Consider the following 23135-nt stretch of genomic DNA (forward strand, 5'->3'; position numbering starts at 1 on the left):
AGCAAAAGCAGTTACACATTCTAAAATTATTTTACATAAATTGACCAGTAAAAGTTTAGCTGCTATTTGAATTTCAATTTTTTTGCTACTTTGCTTCCTGTCCATCAGTCATGTGATTATTTGCATTTCACATAACAAATGTCAGGCATTTCTCTATGAACATGATCAATGGGAAACCACAGCTGCACATAACGCACTGGTAATATTTCTCTCTTGTTTGGAGTAGAGGTCTTAGTTCCACAAAGAAAACCTATCATCTTTCATTAAAGCCAGCTCCCAGATCCAATCTGGCATCTGCTGCTCATTACCAACCCGCGGTGGTACATCTAACTCAAATATGTGCTGAGGAATCTATGTTACACTGAAGAAAAAAAAATACAAACATATAATTCTTAACTTGGATTGAATAGCCTACCTACAACTAGGAGGAAGCTTGGGAATTTGAAGTGAGAACCAGATCAAGTCTGTCATCATATTCCCATAATAACTTTCACCTCATCAGACAGCACCTCATATGTTCTATAAAACACACTGACACATTTTATGTACAGCTCAACACACTGCACAGCAGTTTCTGCACCTGACATCACTGACTGGCTCACCTGAGGGCAATCTTTGATGTAGTGGCCTTTGTTGAAGCAAAGGTGGCACAGGTAGTTGGGCGGTGGCCTTTTGCTGGGTTTGCGTGTCTCAGGGGACAGGGAGAGGTCAGAAAAGTGGTCCGCCAGAGAGCTCAGGCCGTCCACGATATTGTTTAGGGACCCGTAGGGTGAGGAGCTCTTGTAGAAATTGTTGTTCAAGGCCTGTTAGAGAAAAAAGAAGTATATTGTTGTGACTCTTCAATGAAAGAGCATTTCATACAGCCCTTCAGTCCATCACCCTGATTGATTGTCCTGTTTGTGTTTCTGACAGTAGCCGACATTATTTCAATTCTGCAGATGTGTTGCCTTTATTGCATTTACACTGTGGGCCAATAGTGTCCATTTCCTCGTCAGAACAAAATGCCTTTGTAATGCATTCTTCTAACTTGATCTATAGGCATGGCACAATCAGCATCATTGTGTGCATCTGGAGGAGACGGGTGCTATGGCACCAGAAGGGCAAACATGAAGAACAGCCTGCAGACACTGGCTGTTTACGCTGAAGCAGAAAGAGAATTGTAATCAGATGCACGATGCAGTGGGTAATGTTCTGCATGAGACATCAAACCACTGCATGTCTGTGGCATGTGTGCAGTAAGTTACAGTATGCCATTTGAATTGTTTCATTTATTTTTGGTGTTAAAAAGGGATTTTCTAAGCTAAAATTCTGTAATAAATCGCCAATATTTTAACCACTACTCCCTTTTTAATGAGTTATGTCCCTTACTTTTCCTAAATGGGTCAGAATTAAATTAAGCAGCACCAAGCCCCACTGAGTGAGCACAGCACGCTCCTCTGACCAAGCACAGGCCGGCCAGGCTGAACTCTAACATTTCTAAAACCTTGTGAGAGGTCTTTCTCAACCTGCCATTCCTCATCCAGCTGCACACTGACACTGAATAGTCTGAACACACTCAGGCACTATACCAGAGTACAAAACACATATTCATATACTACCCACTCACCACAGTGCAACCCAATGAAAGAATGCAGGTGAGGTTTACTGTATGGTTAACAAAAATAAGCTGGAGTGAAACGTGTAGGCCTAGGCCTTAATAATATTCTTCTTAAGAGAGACGTTTTTGACATGTAGCAAAAGAAAAAAAAGAATTTGTGGATGAAAGTTTTAACAACGTATGCATGTTGTAAACTACCATGCAGGGTGTTACTACTATGAGCGCGTTATGACAGCGTAACATGACATGAATTCTACCTCACTCCTCAGATGGATGAAGTTGTTGAGATAGTTGGCGCTCAGATCAGCTGCGCTGCGCTTGGAGATGTTGATGTCCTGAGGAGAACTGTCCGACTCGGCTTTGAACGCATCAAAAGTGCTGCTCTGAGTGTCTTGCAAGGACATATAGACCCAGTTGAGCAACTGTGCAGGTTGGTACACAGGGGCACCAGTCTCTATTGCAGACATCATATTGTTTTGAAGGACTGCGCCTCTTGGAACAGCACCGTCAGTACCGCCTGATTTTCTGGATCACACAACTTCTTTCAGTCATCCCCCTTGCTCCGACTGGATGGGTGGGATCCTTGTGTTCACCTGGGGAGCCCTGATGGACCCCAAGTAACGGGACAACAGTCACGGGGGAGGGTGCAGTGGCAGCATGAAGCGCATAAGCTTGAATGCCAGTGGGAAGCATGAAGCAGCCCTCCAGCCAGGACTCTGGGCTGCGTCACAGCGATAGGAGGTCCAACATGAGTTTGCATCCTTAACTTTTCCTTTAGGCTAACATATAGAAGCACTATATGAGCACTGAATAACGTAGGCCTATTTTCCTTTAGGCCTATATTGTTGTTGTCTTTTTTAGTTTTTTGTTTGATTTTTGGTGCTAAATCTTCTTGAAAAAAATCAAAGTTACAGTTCAGTTTTTAGAACAATTCTCTCACTACTGTTTGCAACTGATGGCTGTCTTGATGAGGCTATATTGCCAAAAACGGATGTAGCCTACAATATAACTATATATTTTTTAAAGGAAAACCATGAAGGACTTTTTATTTATTTTGATCGCATTGATACATTGCTGTGCTGAGAAGTAGACTGCTGCCATCTAGTGTTTTCTGTTGATACTGAGTGTTCAACATTATCCAAATATTAGGAACAACTCCATACTAGCAGATTTAACTTTTGAAAATATTTTATTGCCTACAGGCCAAGGACTATACCAATCTAGGTAGGCTGTTCTACGTATTTCTGCAATAATATCACCATGCAAACCAATCTAATACTGACAAACATTTAATTGTCCTCCCTAGTGAATGACACGTTCTGTCACACGTTGTCTGACTCAACAACAGGTTTACACTTGTCAGACTGGATAATAATGGAGCGAAGGTTAGTCGTTAGCAGCAAGATGGAAACAGTAGGCCTAGGCTCGTTCCAGATGAGCCAGGTCTGCGCAGAATCGATCCCCGGCGATCGGCGCCAGTTGCTTTTCACCGACTGCAAGATCCAGGCGGACCCAGTGCATGCTGGGAAACGCCAGCCTCTCAGCTGATTTAACAGCTGATTGGTTCCCAATCGCCTCAACATGATGCCGTTTTATATAAACTTTTTAATTGTTTTTGAATCGGAGGGATTTTAACTGCTATTTGTCTGATTTAAAGTCATATTCTGTACAAAACACATGTTGTGTGGCTGATAGTGACGTTTAGAAGTCAGAGAGACTAAATCACGGGTCACAGCTACAGTGTGTTGTTAATTAAAATCAGCAACAGATCGCATGTAGAACACTCTGAGAGCTACTCTGTCATAATTAAAACAACTAGAGACTGTGTACCAGCTGGTATGTGGGCCTGATTATATTTTATTAAATCGGAATCGCACCAAAGTGTTTTTGTCACTTCCTATTCAGCCTGAAGGCGGCTGAAATCGGCTGGAAACTGTCCGACTTTCACGCAGCTGTTTGACCCCGCCCCCCGCTGCTGCCCCCTGCCCTCGGCCACTTCAAAGACGAGGCGCAGTTCATCTCGAACGAGCCACCTCCGGCACGCCCAGTTTTTTTTTCCTATGACGGCGAAGGCATAACCCCCCTTACTCTCCCTCTGATTGGCTAGTACTCATTGTCTGCTCTGGTTGGGCGGGTACGATTCAGGCAAAATGATTGGTTAAGGTAAGATACGTCAGGCTAAGCCAGAGGCCGAGTAGGGCGGGGCATGACTTCGCCATCCTGGGAAAAGATCTCCTGTCGACGGGGCTACTCCTACTCCGGCTACTCCTGCTCTCTCTGCTCTTTCTGCTGCTCTCTAGTCTCTTCCTGGATTTGAAGTCAATAGCTGATACGTAAGTAACCTTAACTATTTTGTTTTGGACTGTAAATAATCGCTAATCAACTCTTCCACCTCGATTCAGACGTTCGACAAAGAACTTGAACACATTCCGCGGTGTCTGTGATTCTGGTGTGTAATGTAGGAAATCTGCCAGGGCCTAATTAACTCGACAGAGATGTTGAGCTTTGACGTTGCTCAACTGTAACAGACGTAGGACTTTCTTCATTTTAAGCCTTAAAATTACGTCCTGACACCTTTTAACTGTATCGAACGTCTTAATCGTCCCTCCCAGTAATGTGTTGACATTAGAGGCTACATTTTTGAAACTTTGTCCGGAAGGATTGTTAAACGTTAAAGGAGCGCAGGCTTGGTAGAAACTCTTGGACATTGACATTACACTACTGTAAAATGTTAGCATTACAGCTAGTTGGCGAGTTGAGAAAACACAGGCCTGTGATCCTCTTTTCAGATCAGTGTTTATTTTGCGGCTTTCCCGGGATCTTCGTAAAAACCGTGTAAACATCATCATGTAGTAATACCGGTATGTTGGTTACGGATTTGGTATAGAAATCAAGAAGTTTATTACGGACAAAATGAAAAGCCCATCGGGTATTTATACATAGCTACCATCATTGCGCCGTAATGTGTGCTGTGGTGGGAATACTGGTATTTACGATAACACATAAAAGCCTCACCAGTGCCTACCGGGGTGTGGGAGAGGTCTGGAATAGGGAAGTTGACAGTGAAACGCCCTGAATGAAGACACGGCGGTGTGTTTATGTCCGCTTATAGTCAATGGTGCATCTATTTACATTTAAACCTGTTACCAAAACTAACGGCTCTGAATTAATCATAATTGTACTTCCGTATCTCGTAAATTACTATAAAGAAGTCGTACGGTTGTGGAATGACAAAGAGGCAGTTAAACAGTTGTAAAATTCCAACAACTAGTCAAATGACTAGAATCCCATCAGCAGGATCTTAGGGATCCCTATGGGTGCAACTGAAAAGATTCAGCGACCTTTGCTAGTTTGCATTATGCAGCGGTGGTTGGGAAAGGGGAAGGAAAAGTTGAACTCAAAACACAATGAGCATGCTCTTATTTATCTAGACAGGTGGAAGTGGTGAGTTTCACTCGTCATAATGGAAATGTGGTCAAACGTGGAGTGTAATCTGTAAGAAACTCAAGTGAGGTCGGGGTCTAAAGTTGAAGCTCATTCAAGCATTACAGCAGTTGTGGGTGGACGATAGAGCACGTCGACATTATGACGACAACACATGGGTGTGGGGTTGTGTATCTGTTTATTTTAGACAAGTAGTGAGAATATGGCCTACTAATAATAGTCGGTTGTTTTCAAAGAATTGTTTTTGCTGATATTGGATAGCTCCCTGTTTGTTGTTTTGACCTTTTTGACCAAATAGTTAGGTAAGTACTCAAGGAGCTAAATCAGGGACTTAAGTCCGTTTTGTACGTTCTTGTTTATGTGACCACATCAGGAAAAACAATTTGGATTAAGCAAATTAGGTGCTAAATTGAAACCTACATTTATCTTAAAGTGCTCATATTATGCTTTTTGGCCTTTCCCTTCCTTTATTGTGCTATATATCTGTTTTGTGCATGTTACAGGTTTACAAAGGAAAAAAAAACCAAAGACCATGCCAAAGGGACTTATCATCGCCAACAGAAAACACTGTTGACAAACTGCTCCAAACAGTTCAGTTGTAGTCCAGTCTTTGCTTCCATGACAAATGTGCGTTACTTTGTAACACGTTATAATGCTTGCCTAGCTGCTAGCGTGGCACGCCCTATAAACTGTATACATACTCTGCTTCTGTCTGGCTAGTAGTCCTTTCCTAGCTACTGCGCATGTGCAACTTCCAACAAAGACGGAATAGAAGTGAGATGTCTCACTCTGTAGCTAAAACAGAGAGCTCAACACACAGAGTGAAAATTGGAGCAACAGCAATGTGCAGTACAACAAAAATGTAGTGTTTTTTATAAATTAAACCATGTAAATCTATTCTGATATAACCTCTAAATACAATTTATGAACCTGAAAATGAGCATAATATGAGCACTTTAAAATGAAAACAACTCCTTTGTTCCTTTTTTCAAAGGTTCCCAGAAACGGCGCTGCGATATTGACCATGCGATACCATGACGATATTATATTATTTTGACCCTTATACATCATTGTAACAACCCACAACTTTATGTCACCTCCAGGTTCTGAAGATGAGCTACCCAGGATACCCTCCTCAGTCCGGTGGATACCCACAACAGCCAGGGGGTTACCCATCTCAACCAGGGGCATATCCACCCCAAGCTGGTGGCTACCCTCCTGCAGCAGGGGGCTACCCTCCTGCAGCAGGAGGCTACCCTCCAGCAGCAGGAGGCTACCCCCCACAGGCAGGCGGATACCCACCTCAGGCTGGCGGATACCCACCTCAGGCTGGCGGTTACCCTCCGGCAGCAGGAGGCTACCCCCCACAGGCAGGCGGATACCCACCCCAGGCTGGCGGTTACCCTCCTGCAGCAGGTGGTTACCCTCCCCAGGCCGGTGGCTACCCTGCCCCAGCTGGAGGCTTCCCTCCCCAGGCAGGAGGATACCCAGCACAGTCTGGAGCAGGAGGCTATCCATCCATGCCCCCAGGAGGTGAGGCTTTAAGATTTAAGGATTACAAGCAGCATTTCTCTCTATGTATGTATATAATCAGACTTGTTTGTTAAATGAATTGCATTTCAACGTCAATATTTTCTTTGCAGGTGGAGGCTGGGGTGCAGCACCAGGCGGCCAAGGAGTGGTACATTCCTTCTTATCTCACTCTAAACCTTTGCATTGCCACATCAGTCATAACATATGGATGACTTAGTCTCTTGTTGGCTTAAATCACCTTATCTTCTACTGAAACCTGTGCAATATGTGACAAACCTCCATATAACGTTTGTCCAATGGACTTAGCACTTACAGCTGTCCTCTGTTTGCAGCCAGGAGGGGCTCAGCAGGGATACCCAGGGGGCCCCGCCCCAGGCCAGCCCATGCCAAATTACCCAGGAGCCCCCGCAACTAACCCCTCAATGCCTGGATATGGAGGTGGTGCTCCATTCAACCCTCAGGCACCTGCTATCTCTGTAAGATACATTTGTCATCATCCAAGTACCCCTCTGAAACTGTTTAAGTGCGCACACAGCTAATGTGCAGTATTTCTTATGTTTTCTATTTATATATAGCAAGGATACAGGGGTTCTATAAAAGACTTTCCAGGAGCTGATCCACTGAGAGATGTTGAGGTTCTTCGAAAAGCTATGAAGGGTTTTGGTCAGTAATTGGTGTTCATTTGAACATGCTAAACCCATCAAACATATTGTCAGTCAACACTGATGAGCACTGTAATTGCTCAGTCCCTTTTGTTACACATCACAACTTGACCCTGAAATATATTTTTGAACAGGCACTGATGAAAAAGCCATTATTGAACTTCTGGGAAGTCGTACCAACAAGCAGAGGGTTCCAATGGTAGCGGCGTACAAAACAACTTATGGGAAGGTACGTTTCCTTGTATCTAAGATTAGTTTGTTTTGTGTTTTTCCAGTTTAAATTCATTCTGTAATCTGTTGCTAATCACTGACCCCGCATTGCAACAATATTTAGTTTAACCGTGCTCTCATGGTCTTTTATTTTGTATTTTTTTGTCTTAGGATTTATTTCACGATCTGAAGTCTGAGCTCACTGGAAACTTTGAGAAACTTGTTGTTGCTATGCTGAAGAGTCCTTCCCATTTTGATGCATCTGAACTGAGAGAAGCTATAAAGGTTGGAAGCTCGAGTTGTTGTCTCAGCAGGTGTTTCAATATCAGATTTGTGGTCCAAACTGCACTGTGTGACTCATCATGCTATGGGGAAAATAATAACAAAAGAAGATCTTCTGTATTTACGTAAAGGCCAGACAAGTTGAAACTTAAGCCATGGCTGACGACCTCAGGCTGTTCAGTTACTCTGTGAAGCAGGTGTGTCAGTGAATGTTTTACTGATGCTTTTCTATATGTTTGCAGGGTGCAGGAACTGATGAAGCTTGTCTGATTGAGATTCTTTCATCACGCTCCAATGCAGAAATTCGGGAAATCACCAGAATCTACAAAGCTGGTGAGTTCCGGTCTTAGAGTTTTTATATTTTTAAAATTAATAAAAAATAAATAAAAAAAACTATATTTTTCAATGACATTATCAGTAGTCCTATATCATTTTATACAAAGAAATATCTAAGACGATACATAAATAATTTGACCATATATATTTAAGGGTGTTTGTCCATATACAGTACCTTATAAAACATTTTAATTATACCCCATCTGATCATTATTCAATATAAAATATAGGCCCTTGTTTCATCAATTGTTAATTTACGGCTATACTAGTATAGTTAAATAAAAAAAAAAAAGTCTAGCAGTTATAGCACATTAAAATGTTTTGATTTTAGGTAGTGCAACAACCCGGGTGGGTGTACTGAAAATGGATTGTGAAAAAGTAGTGTCTAAACAGAATGCAAATGAATGTATTTTCCTATTAAAAAAAAGCCACACCTTCATTCCAGAGTATGGGAAGAGCCTGGAGGACGCCATCAGCAATGACACCTCCGGTCACTTCCGCAGACTTCTGATCTCTCTCTCTCAGGTAGCTGCTGCACCATTTATACCTGAACCACATTTCAGCTCATGTGAACTTTGAGTGTTGACTTTGCCATTGTTCTCTGCCCACGTAATGTGTTTTTAATGCACACAACATGCCTCGCTATATCTAGGGTAATCGTGATGAAAGGGAGACGGTTGATGTTGCCTTGGCCAAACAGGACGCGCAGGTACTGGTTTTAAGTTGGTTTGCAGTTATAACATTCTTGGAAAGTAAATAGCAAACCTGATCATGTTTGTGTGTGTCTGCGTGGGCGACAGAAACTGTATGCTGCTGGGGAAAATAAAGCAGGAACTGATGAGTCTCAGTTTAATGCCATCCTGTGTGCTCGCAGCAAGCCTCACCTTCGAGCGGGTGTGTATTTCAACATTGTTGTACTTCTACCAGATTATTTCTTTTCCTCCCTCAATTGAAGTTCACCATATGACTTTTGTTTTTCTAGTGTCATAACTGCCCCTTTTTGTTTTCAAATATTATGGCTGAAACTGTCTTGCCTGCGATTCTTGTCTATTAGTTTTCCAGGAGTACCAGCAGATGTGTGGAAGAGACATTGAGAAGAGCATCTGCAGGGAAATGTCTGGCAACGTGGAGTCTGGCATGGTGGCTGTGGGTACGTTCTTTGGGTCTCTTTTCCAAACCTCAACCAAACTGTAGCAGCTTTCCCCAAAAAACATGTTAAAGCTTTAAGTGTATATTGAAGTCATTCGCCAAGATTTTTGTTTGGAAAGGCTTTCCTAGACTAAAAATACCTCGCTGATGCAAATAGGCATCTGTTTGTCCTAAAGACCTTGTAAATTATTGATTGATTGATCACAAGCAAACTCTCTAAATGTGTTGTATTGAAAATAGAAAAAAAATGTTTAGAGCTGCATCAGAACCCCGAATGATAGCAAGTGGCGCTTCCGTCCTAATTATGCGTTTGAACGAAAGTTTGACTCGAGTTCATTCTCAAAATCACCCTAGGTTGCATTTTGGTGAGAGTTACGCTTTAAGTTATTTCAAAAAGGCCCCACCTAAAGAAATTTGGCACCCAATTACAGGAAACCGTTATGGAATATGTACATTTTGGGCTTCATCCAAACATGTCTTAAATGTAGTTAAAGATTGGTTGAAAAAGTGTAGTTGGATTTGTACAAAATTGTTTTGCACACATTGAAAATGTCTTGGAAAAAACCTTTTTACTGTTAACTCTTAACAGAATAGTGCTGAGAACAAAACCTTTTGGCAGAGGGAAATAACATACTATACATGAATTATAATGCAAAAACATACTGTATATAGTACATGAATTATAATACTAACATACTCTATATACATGAATTATAATACAATAACATAGTGTACTGTATATACATGAATTATAACACAATAACATACTGTGTATGTATACATATGAATTATAATACAGCAGCCTCTGTTTTACTAGTGTAGTTAATATTTGGCTGCATTGACATTGACTCCATGTTAGTGTCTAGTGCTGTCCGTCTCAAGAAATTGGCTTTTAACTCTTCTTGTCTCTTCATTTATTTAACTTTTTATATTTTATAATGTCTGTTGTATCTTGTACCCCTAGTAAAAGAAAAGTGGAACATTTTCCTGGTTTTGCAGATTCATACAAGACTCATCTGTTTGCATCTGCTCCTTTTCCCTAGTGAAATGCATCAGGAACACCCACGCCTACTTTGCAGAACGGCTCTACAAGGCCATGCAGGTACATCTGTTCTGTCTATCATCCCATTTTATTCTAATAATCACAAACCAACTATCTCCTGCACTGATGTTGTTGTGGGGAGACAGAGCAAGGGCCCGTTTCAGAAAGAGAGGTAATTTAACCCCAGAGTCAGTTACTGTGATAACTGAGCCTGTGAACCTAACCTGGTCAGGATAAGTGTGTTAGTGCAGTTTATCTGCATGAATAAAAACGCAGGGTTGGTTTATTAACCATGTCAGGCAGGCATGGCCTTTCCTTTTGACGACGATCCCGTTGATGAAGAAGCTGTATTACTTTACAGAGAGTTAAACATACATCGGTAGATGATTTTGATGCCCCGACTATAAATGTATTTTTATTTAGAGATATGTAACTATTCCCAGTCTATCAGTTATGTAGCCTACATAACCTTATCCGTCCTCAAATCACTAACGTCACCCATCGTGGACATGCTCTTACATCCTAGCACATTCTTTGTGTCGCGTTACGTTTTTTTGCAGATGACAGTTTTCTTTGCATTGGTGATGCAGAGTGTATTAGTAAGGCCACTGTATAGCAAAGCGCCGTCAGAAGAGTGTGACTCGCTCTGAAATTTTTTTAAAAACATTTTTGTAGTGTTCCCTGGACACAAACCAAATAAGCACCATACAAAAAGGTGTTCCACAGTATTGCAGGTAACTGAAGTAAACCTTTTTTAAATAAAAAATTATAAATTATAATTTTGTTGATGGTGCTGCAGCCATAGAATGGGTTAGTAGGGCTAGGTCATTTTCACCCACAGGATTGCACTTAAATGAAATAGATTATAGGGTTAATAGTATTTCACCAGTAATATTAGACTTATGATTAAATATTAGGTTAATACACTATATTGGAACTTACACATTTATACTAGCAGCAATCTTCTCCCATGCAAATTCTCTCTCTTTTGCAGCAGTTGCTGTGTTGCTTTTTTAACTAAATATATCTTCAAACTCACTTTTTTTGTTTGTGGTTGTTACTCTGGTGAATTGTAGTATCATTGCTCCATTCATCCAACTCAAATCAGTTCTTCTGGAAGCGAAAACTCAGAGTTTTCCATCTCAGGGTAAAACAACTCAGAGTTCAGGGTTAGACTCAGAGTTTGTTAAACCTCCTCCCTGAAACGGGCCCCAGAAAATCCCACTGCTGCAGACAATTAAAGTGACACATTGTGATGTGTTGACAGGGAGCAGGGACCAAGGACACAACCCTCATCCGTATCATGGTGTCCCGCTCTGAGGTAGATATGTTGGACATCAGACAGGCGTATGTGAAGGCTTACGGAAAATCCCTGTACACTCACATCTCAGTAAGTCCCATCAACTATGTTATTATGACAATCACAGGTACAGGTTTCCCTTTTTATGTACTACATTTGAAAATTCATATTGATTTTGCTTCATCTTTTAGGGTGATACCTCTGGGGATTACCAGAAGTTGCTGTTGAAGCTGTGTGGAGGTAACGACTAAAAGAAAAGAAAGATGACCCTCCATACGGACAAAATATATGTCCACACTAAAAGCGTTGTTTTAGGACCATATATCACCTCCGATGCATGCAGTTGAAGTTAGTTTTCCTGTGAAAACAGCCAATCATTTTTATTCCTTTTGTAATCTCTTTAGTGACATTATAGATTCATATTTAGCTACTGTTTGTAGTAGATGATTGCCAAAAAGTAAATATATATTACTAAGACGATATTTTTTTTAAAGACACAGTAGATGGCTTTGTCATTATTGGGTAAAAGGTGGGGTCATAAAGCAAAAAGTGGATGCCCGAAAATCTCCTACTTAACTACATAACTATGCTAACTATATAATAGAATAGTATTTAAAATTGCTAAACTATAGTTATCATAAAGGAAAACCTTTATTTGGAAGAATAGCTTCCGAAAAATTGAAGAAGTAGAACAAGCCGAGTGTCTAATATACAAAGTACATATAAAAGGAACTATTTAGCACATGCACTTCTGTGTTACTGAGGTGAAGTGTACCTCACCGCCACTGTGTCAAGTTAATATATATACTGAGACTAAGTTTCAGCAAATTACGCATGAGCATATATATATATGACCATTTAATGCTTGTTAAACTTGTGACTATTACATTCTATGCAAATTAGCTTTTCACATTACGGTATATTCTCTATATCAGCTTTTACAAAACTCTTCTGTGTTCTTGAAATGAAAACCTTTTCCAATCGTTGTTCAACATTTGCAGACAATGTTGCCTTTTTCCTGAATGCTGAAAAGCCAAAGCCCAAAGACAGATGATCTTGTGCCTTTTGTCAGGGCTTCCCCTGTGCTCTCGCAAACAATATATAATTATACATGCACGGCTGCAGGAATGTGATCCTTTCCATTGTGTAGTTGTTGTTTATTTGTTTACATTTTCATAGTCCTTTACCGGTTTGTATGTTCTACTGCCTGTGGAGGGCTCTTGATTCTGTTGGCAGTTTGCCTTTAAGCTAAATATCTGTTGCACCTACTCTACTTTGTAAGCATACTTTTCACATAATGATGGTTAAAATACAACTGATGCCTTTTTAATGTTCATACATATTGCCATGTCATAGTGCCAGTCTCCTGAGACTTTACAAAAGAGCTACCTTTCATTTAAATAAAAAAACAAACATTGTGGCATATCTGGATTGTCTTTGTGAAATGGGATAATGTGTTTTGAATGAAACATTGACTGGATTTTCATCTCTGAGCCGGCTCACAATGAGCAATTTGCATTTCAAAGCCAACCTCATATTCACTACCTTGGTCTGTATTACGACGAGTGAGCCAAAATCCTCGGAGCATCACAGGCTGCACGTTTTGCTAAAAGGTGCGAGCAATGTGCCTTACATAAGTGAAGCCTCTGTGCATGTGATTTGCTGTATTATCTGAGAGGAGGAAAACATGTCCAGGTTTGCTTTGCAGCTCAAGTGATATGGCACAGAAAGCTTTTTCTTAGGGCTATATATAGTGTCCATATTGAAGACACGGATGTCCTAAAATCGTCTTTCTGGTGTGCTCACTGGCCTCAAAGTGCAGCCTCACAGGGGCTGTGATGGGGAGACAAATGTCTTCACCAAACCTCACTTATTCCACACCGTTCTCACTTCCCTGCTTCTCATATACACTAAAAATAAAAAGCCCCCACCTGCAGGGGGACAAAGAGGGATGAATATTTGATGTTTATATTTGTGTAGTTTCTTTCAAGCCAAGACCTCCTGAAATATATAGGTCCCCCCCCCCCCTACTTTTAGAGACAAAACAGAGCACTTCCCTGATCCTGATTTCTAGAAAAGCTGCTTTAATTATTTACATGTGGACTTGATAGCAGGATGCTGCACACTTTCTGGGGCTTGAACACACTTAGATGCACACACATGCAAATGACGCACTTATTGGAGATATCAGACACATGCGTACAAGATATGTGTCAATCGACAGCATCTGTCTACGTCATTGGTGTTGGTGGGAGTCTTAAAGGTCAGCCTATTGGTAGCCCTCACACTTCCCATCACACTTCTGGAGCTTTCTCTTTTTCTCTTAGTTAAATGACAATATAATAGATTATAAAGAAACTTTTGGTTTGAAATGTGAGTGACTCATTGCAAGAAAAAGTAATTCAAATTCAAATGTTTCACTATTTTGAAAAAAAGGTGCCATATATGTTTTATTAGTAACTTTCTTGTTTTAAACGGTTATTATGAAGAAAACAACAAAGAAAGACAAAGCATTTTTTACAGATAAATTTAACCATAATCTGAATGAAATTTTTATTTTGTGAATCTATTGAGATTAGTCCATGTTCTGCCTTAATTTACATCCCCATCACTGGCCTTTAATATTAATGCTGTCTCATAGACAATCCGTAAAAATAAGAATTGACCAAACTGTTGATTTGCTGTGGATTTTCTCCTGTTTCTCGCTGTCCAATGAGGAATGTGCGGTTAGGAGACATTTGGTTGCCAGGGACATAATCCCATGACTTCATGAGTGCATATAAGCAAATTACAAACCAGAGGATTAGATGAACAACACATAATGAGATGTAGCCGCAGATATCACTATCCAATCTGCATGGCTTGAGGTTCATCCTCTGATATTTTACACATAGGAGCATAAAGCCCATCCAACCTGCTTTTATTCTTTTATTTTGTATGCGGTATGCAAACAGCCAGCTGAAGAAGAGCAGCACACTGTCTGGAAGTAACATATTCCTCTATAAATAGCTTCCACTCAATGTTTTCACTGAATGAGTTTAACGTTTTAAAGGGTGCAAGAGCCACTCATTTCAATCTAGTGTGATGGGTTTAAGAATGTACATAATTCCTAAACATTCCAACTCGTTTTCTTGGTGAGCGCCAAATGGATTTTCCCTGCAAGAAAAATAAGTCATTTGAGTTGTTGCATAACCACATTGTTCAAGCTGTGCTAAATGTAAATATGGAAATGTATGGGCACTCTGTGTACCGTATTAAGCTTTAAAGCCAGGCCCTGTGCGCTAGCTTGCTCCAGATGAGAGTTAAAATCCTCATACAGGCCATACACTGAAGCCCCTTAATAATACAGAGCACTGCCAGTAATTATGGTATCTGAGCTCAATGTAAAGTTCCACATTTAGCATTTCTGCAGTTCAGCTGTCTGTACTCAGGCTACAGATAAACACATGTAGATAATCTTATATATGACTTTTAGATCCTTTGTTTCTAAAGATATGAGTTGTGTGTGACGTTGGCCTCATGTAAGATCTGATGGATTATGTGGAGCAGAAGAAAGCTCACAAAGAGGGGCAGATGTGTCAGGGGACAATCCAGAAGAAAAACAGGGAATTATATGATGTGGAGGTATACAAGCTGCTCTGAAAGATATCAAATCGCAGATAAAAGTTACTGGATTTCCCTAAAATAATGGCCTATTCAGAAGTGTATAATCCATGTGCTGTATCAATAACTGCATTCACTGAACAGATGGGGCTTTGGAAAGCAAAGTAAAAATCAATAAATGAAAGTTGTAATATTTATATAACTGTAAACACTGCTCCGTTTTCAAGTGCATGCACGGTTTTGCTGTAGTAATTTAAGAGCAGTGGGTCACAATCCTGTTGGCTTGTGACCCCCTAAAATGTATACCCCCCTCATAAAAGATAATGGTGTTAATTATTTGTGTTGACATGAATTGTGATCAGTTTAACAGAAGAGCCATTTTCCATCTCAGATTGCTTCCTTGTAAAATATTTTATGGGCTCAAAGAGAAGAAAAGGAATTCAAATAAATCTAGTATTTAACCAGAATAAAGAAGCAAGTAGAGAAGTCATAAAAATAACCTTAATTGTGTGTAAAATAAGTAGTTTTTTAATTTATTGTCTCTTTAATCTTCTTGTGACTCTTCTGATCTATGTTTAATCTACCAGTTTGCATTCTGAAATTACAAATCTACACATGGAGAGTATTTCAGAGGCTGAATCTGGCATTTTTTAGACTGCGTACAGTGTCATTTGAGATTAAAATTACATTCACAAGGTCAATCATTTTCTGGAGCAGAAGGAAATAGTCCAGCTGTTTTGGAAGTGTTCAAAATCCCGTTTTTATGTCAATTTCTACCATAACTGAATACAATAGTAATTTTATAAACAACATAATAAACAATTATCCATAAAGTAAGAAAAAGGTCTTCAGTAATATATCTGAACACAATGGTAAAATACAGTACTTAGGTACGGACTGTACTTTACTTGATACAGAGTTAAAGGACTTTCATGCTACTTTATACTTCTATTCCACAACAGTTTAGAGGGAGATATTTTACTTTTTACTCCATTGAAGTTAAGTAAAAGCTTGAGTTACTTGTTACTTTACAGATAATTACTTTTTATACAAAGTAGGCTATATAGCATAAATGAGCTTTATATAGCCTTTGATGCACTCTCTTAGATGAAACTTCACGTCACTTAGCCTCTGAAATGTAGTGGAGTAGAATAAAGTGGCATAAAATGAAAATATTCCATTAAGGTACATGTGTCTCCAAATTGCACTTTAGTACTCTACTTTAGTACTTACATGTTACATCCCACTACTTGGTAAATTATTATAATAATTTTCTTAATGGGATTTAAAGCGATGGGAGCCAGGTGCGTCTAAAAACAAAGCCCCGCCCACATTTACCTTAAACGTCCATTGCACGGAAATATGATTGGCACAGAGCTACAGCTGCTCGCACGGTGAGACATGGCGGAGTTAGTTCTCTGACAGAGAGAGGCTCTCGAAGAGTTTTTTTTTTACACTTTTAAACATGTCGAAAGAACTTGATTTCAGGAGGACTATGTCTCCGTAACGTGTGCGTAGCGGAGCTTAAAGAGGCAAAGACGTGCTTTTTTTCCTCGGGAAGGACGGAGCGGCGGTTTGGAAAAATGTGTTGTCATCTTCGTGCAGTCAACAGCCTTGGGCAACAAATATGGCTACTTCTTGTGTATCCTTCAATTCGGGTTGAAACCCGTCCCGACTGGTCGAGCGGGATAGTTTTCGGGAGTTACGTAGTACGAAGTGAGGCTGACTACCAGAAACGTAAATAAGTTGAATTTGTCCCGAAGCTGATTTTGGTTAAAAAGCGAAGTGCAGCGAGATGGAGCCCAAGCATAAAGAGTTGTTGGAGAAATGTTACCAGAACTTGGTGGAGTCGATTACAGATGCGGACCGAGTTGTGGATGTTTTGGCTCACTGCGGGACCATCAGTCAGTCTGAGCGGTACGAGCTGGGACACAACTGCTCCTCCAACCCCGAAAAAGTGGACCTTCTCCTGAAGATCTTGATAAGTAAGGACAGAGACCATTTCGCAGAGTTTTGCACGGCCCTGGAGAAGACGCACCCTCACCTGCACTCTGTGCTGCTGAATAGCAACGGACCAGTGGATCATACAACTGGTAAGAAGCAGAATACTTATCTGGCACATAACATTGAAGTAGTGCATTGTATAAAGGCATGCAGAAGAATTTAGCCTATATAGCTTTAGTATAGTGCTGTATCGTGTGTTGTGACTTACGTCTTTTTATTTTGGTTGCGATCCAACCTGTTTTCGATCCTGCTCTGGGCATGCTCTAACTGACATTAGGTGTATTGACCATATGACAACTTGATTAAGGGCATGACTTTTCCTTTGGGCAAAAAGAGAGAGAGAGAGAGGGCCCAACTCATGTGACGTGATGCTTATTTACACACACTGCTGTGCTTGTTTCCATTGCCGTGTCACTAAAAGCACAGCTTGCCAGCCTTTTTGTGAAAGTGTTTAGCCTAATGGACCTAAACAAGACTCAGACAATCAATGTAGTGACAGCAGGGCTGCCCGAAGTTGTGTGTGAGTTTTAAATCAATAACCCACTCTCGAAGTCAAATTAATGAGTGAAGAATTCAATGTTTGTTAATGCACACAGTGACTTACTATAGAGTGAGAGTAGAGAATGAAAGATGTCAGTTTCATGTTGTGTCCTGGTACAAGTGCAACTGAATATTTTGTCATGGTCATTAATTTGATAATTGTTTGTTCTAAATGTCAGAATATGCCATCACAATAACCACAGAGCCCATGTTGATGTCTTCAGAATACTTGTAGGGCTGCAACTATTTAGTTATTTTCATTCTTGATTAGCCTGCTGATATCCCACCACCCAAGGTGACTTTTGTCCCACCAGCAGACCAAAAACCCAAACCTATTCAGTTTACTATCACATAAGAGAAGATTTGACATTTAATAACTTGGACAAGGAACATTTTCGGGCTTTTTAGTTCAAAATAGTTTATTACTTATTCATTTTCAATTGATTGATCAACTGACTAATCATTTCAGCTCTGTCTTGTTTTGTCCCGACAGTCCAAAATGCTGAGATATTTAGTTATCAACTAAACAGAGAAACAAAGCATGAAATCCTCACATTTGAGAAACTCAAATTGGCAAATGTTTGGCTTTTCTGCTCTATAAATGTGGATTAGCTAATCGATTTAAAGTCTACCTATTTCAGCAATATACAGCACACATATTTGTAGTAAAACATATTTAGAATAACCTTTTTACATGTTTCACAATTTTTAAAGGGAAAATTGATAGAGTTCAAGCTACGCATTCAATTCTCATTCTACTGTGACATAAAAATGGTCATTATGCACCATTTTATCAGTGATTTTTGTTTCTTAACATAATAATACGTTAGCCTTCTGTTGAATTCCTTTGGGATACTGTTCTCTGCAGTTCATTCAGAGTGATAGGAGTGTAATTTTGTCCTGTTTGCTCTCAAAAATAAACCACCTTTTCCCACACAGGGAGGAGTACCGTTTTAAATGTGTTTCTTTCTCAGCTAAATCCCAAAGCTAGAGGAAAAACTCATTTTTTTTTTTTTCAAATGCTAATTCATTTATCTTCCAATTCAGTACAAGCCCAACCGGTATGATTTATGTCCCAAAAATACAAGCACAATATTCCCCAGTAGTAATTCTTGCACACTACAGCATGGTCCTTGCTCAGCACCTCTACTGCACCTTTGCATTTCAAAAGCAATATTTGCATTGCTAGTTACTTTGTTCACACTCAGCTATTGCATCATACTCAGTGAGCTGACTAGTGAGGTGTTAATTATGCATTTATACTGTCCTCATTATTCATAAGTGAACTGAAGCTGCAGAGTGATTCTATTTTTCTAATCTTTTTCATTTTTGCGCTGCATTTCACAATTGTGCATCTAAAACTGAGTACTGAAGGCTTTCTGCTGCTGTAGAGGGTTGCACACACATGTTCTGGGCTGGTTAAAGTAGTGTGGTTAGTCGGCAGCTCCCTGTTAGTAGTCACACAGGACGCAAATAGGCTGAGCTGCTTTTTGCTACTGGGCAGACAGGTTCCTCCACTGCACAGCCATGAGAAGGGCCTTTCCCCAGGAAAATGGTAGCTTATTACAGCCTATGTTTTTAAATAATGTGTGCTGTCAGCAGCCTGATCTGCCAGAGGGTGAGTGCTAGATCATCTTTGAAATCAGAATGTTAATGAGTGAGAGCTTCATTAGTTAACCCCAGCAGGTACAGAGATGCCAAATATAGCCTATTGAAATGATCACCAAGCTGCAAGATTTTCACTGAGATGGAGATATAATGCATGTTGGTACCGTACTTAAAATGGTGTATACCACAGAGGGCTTGTTTTTGTGTGGGGGTGTGTGTGCGGGTGGGTGGGGCCATAGCTTAAGGGCTTGACATAAGATACATTTTTGTTTACAGACTGTTCTAACTTTTATTGAAGAAAAATAACATGGCTGCAGCACATCATAAGGGTGTGTGTGTGTGTTGTGACTAACATGCTCACTTGGCTGTGCCACTGCAAAATAAGACTGGTAGTAGGAGAGTTCTATTTTCTTTATACAAGAAAACAAGACTGAGTTTACAGCCACGCTAGCGATTCTATACGGTTGTAATGCTCACATTAAATAAATCCAAACTGTTACATAGATATACCAAATTTTTGGAAAAATTGAATTTTGGACGTGATAAGGGAGCTAGTTGAAAAGTCATAGGATTACCAAAGTTCAAAAAGACAATGTCAACAATAAATTGTTATTAAGACAATGGATCCATTCTCTGGGCACCATCAATGTCTGTACCAAATTTCCTGGCAATAGTTGTTAAAGTGGAACTCCACTGATTTTTACTCATCAGTTTTTTTTACAGGTCTTGTGAAATACTAACATATATGAAAAACTATGTTTAGAGCTTTTTAAGGCTCCAAAAGGAACTGTGTGAAATCTTATAAATTGCTTCAAGTGATGTCATGCTGATGTAACACGTTACATAACACAACTAACTGTAAATTGCTTGCTGTCATGTCTTTCTTTAAACATTCATTTTTATTATTTAACATTGTTGCACATCCTGCTCTAACAAGTCAAAATGTCTGCTATGAAAAAAATCAAATTCCTCACTACAGTTAAGGATTTATTTGCACATGTTCCTGAATATGAACATCAACAAGTTGATAAACCTTCACAAATTGATGCTCATTCATCTTTGAATGCTCAGTGCCCCCTCAGATGAAGTCATAGATTTTGACTTCCTGAACCTGGATGCCAAATGGGCACATCCTAAAGCTGGATCAATAACTCATGGATGTACACTGTATGAAAAGTGTTGAAGCTTTTAAACCCAAATGACTTTTGCCCTAGCCCTCTTTTAGAGCTGTCGGATAAGAACATGGACCTGTTTTTATTGAAAAGACACACTATTTTGAGTGTCTCTCATTCATTATCAGTGGAGCAGAGTGGTTTTTAGAAAATATTAGCATCTAGTGTTAGTGCTCCTGCTTTCAGTTTTTAGAGAATGTTTCAACGCTGGTCAGAATATGCACCAGGTTTGCTGTGACTTTAAAAAAAATAAAGAGATCCACGTAAATGTTGTTGAGTGGTGGGGGTCAGACCGCAGCGATGTCCATGTCACATGACGCTATGACACTGAACCTTGCCCATTGAGACGCTCTCTGCTCAAACATAGTCATGGGAAACTGAAGCTAGAGTGAGAACAAAGAGAGCTTGATCCATGGGATGCCACGGTTCCTGAGGCACATCAGTCTTCTGTCTTTTTTTCATTCAGTCCTTTGCTGGGAAAAAGAGGGGTGAGCCATGGCTCCTTCCAGTCTTAATCAAACTCGGTCTCCTTTTTAGCTAGTGGGAGCACAGCCAGCCAGGGATTGATTTAGAGGACTGGGAGGTGGGTAAATAGAATTGTTTGTCATGCTCCCGCTTCAAGTTGAGCGCTAGACTTTACATCAGGGGTGAAAGTTACTGATTTAGGCTGAACTATAAGCTGCTCATCCCACGGCCAAGTTATATCTCTGTAAATGTGCACTTGAACTGTTTAACAGACAGCCAGTCTGATCATGACTTGTGTCGTCTGTTAAACAGCTCAAGCATCAATAAAATTCAATTTTCTTTTCTCTCACACACTTGAAGGTGGAAATGTGTGGAAGTGCTTATTAGATTCACATTTGATGAAAAGAGTTAACAGTCGGGAGTAGTGTTGAAACAATTTAACCAAGAAAACATGAATAGACTACAATTTTAAGTCTGTTCATTGTATAAGTCAAACATGTAAAACATTCCGGCGTCACCTGCTAAAACTAAAAATGTGTTTTTTGTTAGACAAAAATTTGACGACTTTGTCTTGAGCTCTGGGGAATTGTGATGGGCTGACTGTTTTCTGACATTTTATAGATTAAAAATTATTATCTGCTGTGTATGTTTTTTGAAATTTCAAACTATATCCCAATCAATACAGGATATTTGAAACCTAAATAAATCTGACATCAGTCAAGTCATTTTTGTTTTTACATGAACACTTAACAGAAACATTTTTGTTACCATTTTGAAGATGGTTTTTCCTGAGTGCCACCAGAATGATTTAAAATATGCTTTAAACACATACAATGTTGAAATCAATAGTTTTACCAGTGAAGAAAACAATAACTGGCTTTCAGATATGTTGCTTTTTCAAATAACACAATCTTCTCTATAATATTTAATGTGTTGTACTGAGGCTTCCTTTCTGTACTGTTAATTATGAATCACTGTTGGCTTTAAAAGAAGGGGCTTTTACAGGGTGGACTGTGTGATATTGTCAGAGGAGATAAAAGGCAAAGCTCTGAGGCTGCAGCCTCTTTGGGGCCCTGGCTAGTCAGTATTCTAGCTCCCTGCCCAACTGATAATTAGCCACACTTTGCTGTCAGCCCACAGGCCCGCCATCCCAAGCTGGGGAAAGTCCCACCTTATTATGCCTCCAGCTGGCCTTTCTTCAGTAAAGGCCCCTGAATGTAACTCAAGCTCCACAGCCTTGATGTACCATACAATGCTGAAGATAATCATCAGACTATAATGCAGACATGGTCGAGTACGCTCACATCTGACTTTAATGTTTTGTTCGCCACGCAGGGTCCACTTACAGCATCTTGTCCACTATGCCGTCGGACTCCGAAAGCAGCAGCTCTCTCAGCAGCTTAGGTGAGTGTGGCGCTCATTGTAGTGGTCAGGGGTTCAGGAATGTCAAAAAATATCTTATCTTAAATCAAGTGTCAGAAAATATTTTTCAAATGATAGTAGATAATAATAGATAATAGTCATTGGTTGCTGTTTGTTAGACTATAACCACATGCAAGTGATTACACAGATGTGAGAAGGATTTAAAATCTATATATACATACAGTACCACTGTGGCTCAGTGGTAGAGCGGTTGCCTGCCAATCGGAAGGTTGGTGGTTCGATCCCCGCCCCTGCAGTCATTGTCGAAGTGTCCTTGGGCAAGACACTAAACCCCGATTTGCCCCCGGTGCTGCGCATCGGAGTGTGAATGTGTGTGAATGTTTATCTGATGAGCAGGTGGCACCTTGTACGGCAGCCCCGGCCACAGTGTATGAATGTGTGTGAATGGTGAATGTTTCCTGTAGATGTAAAAGCGCTTTGAGCAGTTGTTAAGACTGGAAAAGCGCTATATAAATACAGCACATTACATTACAGCACATTACATTACATACACTCTCATACTCTCTCTGACTGGTTTCATTTAGTCATTCTCTGAGGGAGAGAAGATTTGACGGGTCAATACCACCTGAAGGACAACAGAGCTTTGAATTGTATCAGTGCGGGGATTTCTGTGTAATGGATTCACTATTATAAGTACTGAGGTTAATGAGTACAATGAGGTAGATGAATAATGAAGTAGAATATTAAACTGACATTGGCTGCAAAAATGTGAGCAATGATTAAAAATGGTACAGTAAGATAAAGG

The 23135-nt window shown here is 40.0% G+C and overlaps 3 protein-coding genes across 6 annotated transcripts in view; 2 read left to right on the forward strand and 1 right to left on the reverse strand.

Moving 5' to 3' along the window:
- Window positions 1-2331, reverse strand: part of LOC116671622 (zinc finger CCHC domain-containing protein 24) — a 12986-nt gene extending 10655 nt beyond the window's left edge. Inside the window, exons 1-2 of the mRNA XM_032502965.1 lie at window positions 1855-2331; window positions 603-803 (exon numbers count right to left, since the gene is read on the reverse strand). Coding sequence (XP_032358856.1) covers window positions 603-803; window positions 1855-2067 — 414 coding nt within the window. The 5' untranslated portion in view covers window positions 2068-2331. The remainder of the gene's footprint in view (window positions 1-602; window positions 804-1854) is intronic.
- Window positions 2332-3670: 1339 nt separating this feature from the next.
- Window positions 3671-12980, forward strand: anxa11b (annexin A11b). Of its 2 annotated transcripts, XM_032503036.1 has the most exons (16): window positions 3671-3930; window positions 6145-6247; window positions 6311-6574; window positions 6685-6722; window positions 6907-7050; window positions 7150-7237; window positions 7371-7465; window positions 7618-7731; window positions 7971-8061; window positions 8510-8589; window positions 8717-8773; window positions 8865-8958; window positions 9119-9214; window positions 10257-10315; window positions 11523-11645; window positions 11747-12980. In XM_032503036.1, the coding sequence occupies exons 2-16, from the start codon at window positions 6154-6156 to the stop codon at window positions 11804-11806; spliced, it is 1497 nt and encodes a 498-aa protein (XP_032358927.1). In that variant the 5' UTR covers window positions 3671-3930; window positions 6145-6153; the 3' UTR covers window positions 11807-12980. The 2 variants fall into 2 exon arrangements, with proteins under 2 accessions (XP_032358927.1, XP_032358926.1); XM_032503035.1 differs by having other exon boundaries at window positions 6145-6574.
- A 3536-nt stretch (window positions 12981-16516) lies between these two features.
- LOC116671646 (disks large homolog 5) overlaps window positions 16517-23135 on the forward strand; it is a 33426-nt gene continuing 26807 nt past the window's right edge. For 2 of the 3 annotated variants that reach the window (XM_032503001.1, XM_032503002.1), the window contains exons 1-2: window positions 16517-17251; window positions 22283-22351. In XM_032503001.1, coding sequence (XP_032358892.1) covers window positions 16954-17251; window positions 22283-22351 — 367 coding nt within the window. In that variant the 5' untranslated portion in view covers window positions 16517-16953. The remainder of the gene's footprint in view (window positions 17252-22282; window positions 22352-23135) is intronic. The other variant, XM_032503003.1, reaches the window with a different exon arrangement.

Source organism: Etheostoma spectabile, chromosome 21 (assembly GCF_008692095.1).
Source record: "Etheostoma spectabile isolate EspeVRDwgs_2016 chromosome 21, UIUC_Espe_1.0, whole genome shotgun sequence".
Lineage (NCBI taxonomy): Eukaryota > Metazoa > Chordata > Actinopteri > Perciformes > Percidae > Etheostoma > Etheostoma spectabile.